Raw genomic sequence first — 4,194 nt, forward strand, 5'->3', positions numbered from 1 at the left:
GTTTTCAGCGACAACGCATGGATAGAGCTACAGCTGCCGGAATGTGTAGGTTGACTCTCTCATGGAAGGTGCCTACTCTGTTCAACACCTTGGTCCTCAAAATCCACCACGGGCATATTCACGCTTGATAACTTGTTGCTCTTTCAGCTCGAGAATGCACATGCGGGAACTGGCAAGATGAAATGTTCCCGTGTATTCACGCTAATTGTGCAGCGATTCAGGAGGGTCCCCACCTCGTCTTATCATGCTTTAGACAAAATAAGCTAAGATCTACATTGACATCTGAAGATGTAAAGCCTCATTTTGGTTTTATCGAGATGCCGCCGCACAACAAGCGCAAAAAACACGTTAGGAACTTCAATCGAAAGGCAGACGGATCCTTCTACATCTCAAGATTTACAAAACCCTACGAAGAGCTCTACGATGCAGAACACCTCTACGCCAAGCGCTGTGTCATTAATTTAGCGTTTTTTCTGGTGCAATGGTTTGGTGATCGCATATTAACATGGGAGCCCGCACACCCCCCCCCCCCCCCGTGGATGCTCAGAGTCGACTTGGAGTTAGAGACCATCGACTTCGTGTGGCTTTACCAACCAACAAGAGGAAGGCGGCGCAAAAGACTACCTACACGACGCAGCGAGCGCGTACCGAATCAGGAGTAACGACTAGCTTAAGTTCGTAAAAATTAAAACACGAACTTAAAATGTACTGGAAACAGTATATTTTGATAGTAACATATTCTAAAGAATAGTGCACTAGTACTGGATTATGGAAATTCCTCGACAAAGAGCGCAATACACCGTTTCGTCTGAGACCAAATTTGCATCAGCAAACACCGGCCCTTGCTGCAAGTAGTTATGAGACCTTAGATATGAGTGACTTGGGCCTGATGAAGATGAGCTAACACCGTCCGATGTGAACGCGGATTGTGATAAAGGGCTCAAGCAGTACTTGATGAACGTTAAGAAGTCCGTCGTAAGAAAACGAAGCCGCTCGAACGGTGGAGGGACCACGCGATAGCGCATCTGATCTTAAGTAGTGTGTATTTTTAAATCTTCAGCACTTGAAGCTGTTATGTTTGTTCCGTAATTATACGAAGTAAAGGCTTCTAGGTCCTTAAAAAATAAAAAAATTCTACATACCATATATATGGTATCACATGAACGGAATGGTTCGGCATAGCGTATTCGGTGACGCTTTTAAAAACCCGATGATATCCCAGCCCCCAGCTTCAGCCCTATTAAAGCTGCCCTCATTTACCAGTTTCGGATAAATTGTTTGTGTAGCATTCCATAATAATAAAAAAGGCGTACGAAACTTACCAAAAAGCCAAAAAGCCACACCGTACCTGTTGGAGTAATGGGAATCGTCAAACCGACACAAGGATTACTCCATCGGTGACTCACTGAGAGCATGATGTTGAAGAGTTTAGAAAAGGAAATGCGCCATGTGTGTTGATCTGACCTGGTAAAATGCATGGAATGCTTTCTGCTTCTAGAGAGAGCTTTAAGTGCTCTCTAGAATAGCTATCTGGTAAACACTAACGACCATTCTGCAAGTCGATGAATAATGATGACCTTGGATTTCCGACTGTTAAGACGGCTAGAAGACAAAAAAGTTAGATGATGAACGTCACGCTCGCTCCAGCTATTGAAAGGTCGAACCTGCGCTGGTGATTAAAAGTAGGAGCATGGGATTCACTTACCACTAAAATAACAGCATTTTATGACCTTGCCGGCGTGGATCTCGATCCACCCGCCCGTTAGTTATTCATATTTGACCCGTAGTTTGCTACAGCCAAACGACATGCTCGATGCATCAAAACTGTAATTCCCGCGGGAATTCTCGTCATCGGTAATGTCCCTCTTAATTCCATACCGCTTCACCGTTTTGCCACCATCCGGTCTCGCTGTTTTTGTGATGCGTCTCTCTGCCTGCGTGTTTGCGCAGATCTTATCCGAGAATGACACTTTAATAATACTTGTACTGAGCCTGATAAATAGATCGATGTAGCTTACAAATACCTGATAATCATGTGGCATAGGAATGGTAGTGGCTATTCCCTCTGCTTTAGACTACACGTCGTGCGGGCAGGACAGATTATTCCGTTCGAGTTACCAGCCATCTAGTCTGAGCGCTGGGGCTGCTCGCAGTGGACTGCCTTAGAGCTCACTCTTCAATTTCGACTGCCTCCAACAAGTCACTCCAGCTCAAGCAAGCTACTCCAATTACGACCAAGATGATGATCAGCAAGACGATCTATGCATTGTGTGCGGCAGCAGTGGCGTTCTCTGGTGGTACAGTAGATGCGACGACGGAGGCGGCAGAGACGTTTGGCTGGTTATTGCCGAAGAGCCAGAACACTGACGGTGGCTACGGAGGTGCTAGTGTCGGCACAGACGGATATGAAGGCGCGTCCGCGGGGATAAGTGGATATGGCGGACTGTCTTTTCTAATGGCACTTGGCGGTCTCAAGGCTGGTGCTGGTGGCTACGGCGCTACGGGCGTGGATCTCAACGCAAATGCTGGTCTCGGTGCACTTGGTTACGGCAATGCCAACGCCGGCACCGGTCTCGATGCTCGTGCCGGCATCAACGCGAACGCAGGCCTCAAGGCGAATGCTGGACTTCAGGCTGGTGCTGGTCTCAATACCGGAGCGGGTCTTGACGCCAATGCAGGATTGAAAGCGAACGCCGGACTCAACGCTGGTGCTGGACTTAATGCTGGTGCCGGTCTCAAGGCTGGCGCCGGCCTCAGCGCTGGTGCTGGACTCAATGCTGGTGCCGGTCGAAAGGCTGGCGCCGGCCTCAATGCTGGTGCCGGTCTCAACGTTGGTGCTGGCCTCAACGCTGGTGCGGGTCTTAACGCCAATGCAGGATTGAAAGCGAACGCCGGACTCAGCGCTGGTGCCGGACTCAACGCTGGTGCCGGACTCAACGCTGGTGCCGGCCTCAATGCTGGTGCCGGTCTCAACGTTGGTGCTGGCCTCAGCGCTGGTGTGGGTCTTAACGCCAATGCAGGATTGAAAGCGAACGCCGGAGTCAACGCTGGTGCCGGACTCAACGCTGGTGCCGGACTCAACGCTGGTGCCGGCCTCAATGCTGGTGCCGGTCTCAAGGTTGGTGCAGGTCTCAATGCTGGTGCCGGTCTCAACGTTGGTGCTGGTCTCAATACCGGTGCGAGGTTTAACGCCAATGCAGGATTGAAAGCGAGCGCCGGACTCAACGCTGGTGCCGGCCTCAATGCTGGTGCCGGTCTCAAGGTTGGTGCTGGTCTCAATGCTGGTGCCGGTCTCAACGTTGGTGCTGGCCTCAACGCCGGTGCGGGTCTTAACGCCAATGCAGGATTGAAAGCAAATGCCGGACTCAACGCTGGTGCCGGTCTCAAGGTTGGTGCCGGACTCAACGTTGGTGCTGGCCTCACCGCCGGTACGGGTCTTAACGCCAATGCAGGATTGAAAGCGAACGCCGGACTCAACGCTGGTGCCGGACTCAACGCTGGTGTCGGACTCAACGCTGGTGCCGGCCTCAATGCTGGTGTCGGTCTCAACGTTGGTGCTGGCCTCAGCGCTGGTGTGGGTCTTAACGCCAATGCAGGATTGAAAGCGAACGGGTCGCAACTCAGGTCTGCTGGACTCAACGCTGGTGCCGGACTCAACGCTGGTGCCGGTCTCAATGCTGGTGCCGGTCTCAAGGTTGGTGCAGGTCTCAATGCTGGTGCCGGTCTCAACGTTGGTGCTGGTCTCAATACCGGTGCGAGGTTTAACGCCAATGCAGGATTAAAAGCGAGCGCCGGACTCAACGCTGGTGCCGGCCTCAATGCTGGTGCCGGTCTCAAGGTTGGTGCTGGTCTCAATGCTGGTGCCGGTCTCAACGTTGGTGGTGCCGGTCTCAAGGTTGGTGCAGGTCTCAATGCTGGTGCCGGTCTCAACGTTGGTGCTGGTCTCAATACCGGTGCGAGGTTTAACGCCAATGCAGGATTGAAAGCGAGCGCCGGACTCAACGCTGGTGCCGGCCTCAATGCTGGTGCCGGTCTCAAGGTTGGTGCTGGTCTCAATGCTGGTGCCGGTCTCAACGTTGGTGCTGGCCTCAACGCCGGTGCGGGTCTTAACGCCAATGCAGGATTGATAGCGAACGCCGGACTCAACGCTGGGTGGCCGGTCTCAAGGTTGTTGCTTGTTCTTATTGCTGGTGC

At 52.1% G+C, this 4,194-nt stretch overlaps 1 protein-coding gene across 1 annotated transcript; it reads left to right on the forward strand.

The window, feature by feature from the left end:
* Nucleotides 1-1,725: 1,725 nt before the first annotated feature.
* On the forward strand, nucleotides 1,726-4,127 carry PITG_12209 (uncharacterized protein; the record flags this gene model as incomplete). The annotated part of the gene is made up of 3 exons (XM_002900775.1): nucleotides 1,726-1,761; nucleotides 2,210-4,039; nucleotides 4,122-4,127. 3 exons carry the CDS (start codon nucleotides 1,726-1,728, stop codon nucleotides 4,125-4,127), a joined length of 1,872 nt encoding a protein of 623 aa, XP_002900821.1.
* Between the last annotated feature and the right edge of the window lie 67 nt (nucleotides 4,128-4,194).

This window comes from Phytophthora infestans, genomic scaffold (genome assembly GCF_000142945.1).
Source record: "Phytophthora infestans T30-4 supercont1.24 genomic scaffold, whole genome shotgun sequence".
NCBI classification, from domain to species: domain Eukaryota; phylum Oomycota; class Peronosporomycetes; order Peronosporales; family Peronosporaceae; genus Phytophthora; species Phytophthora infestans.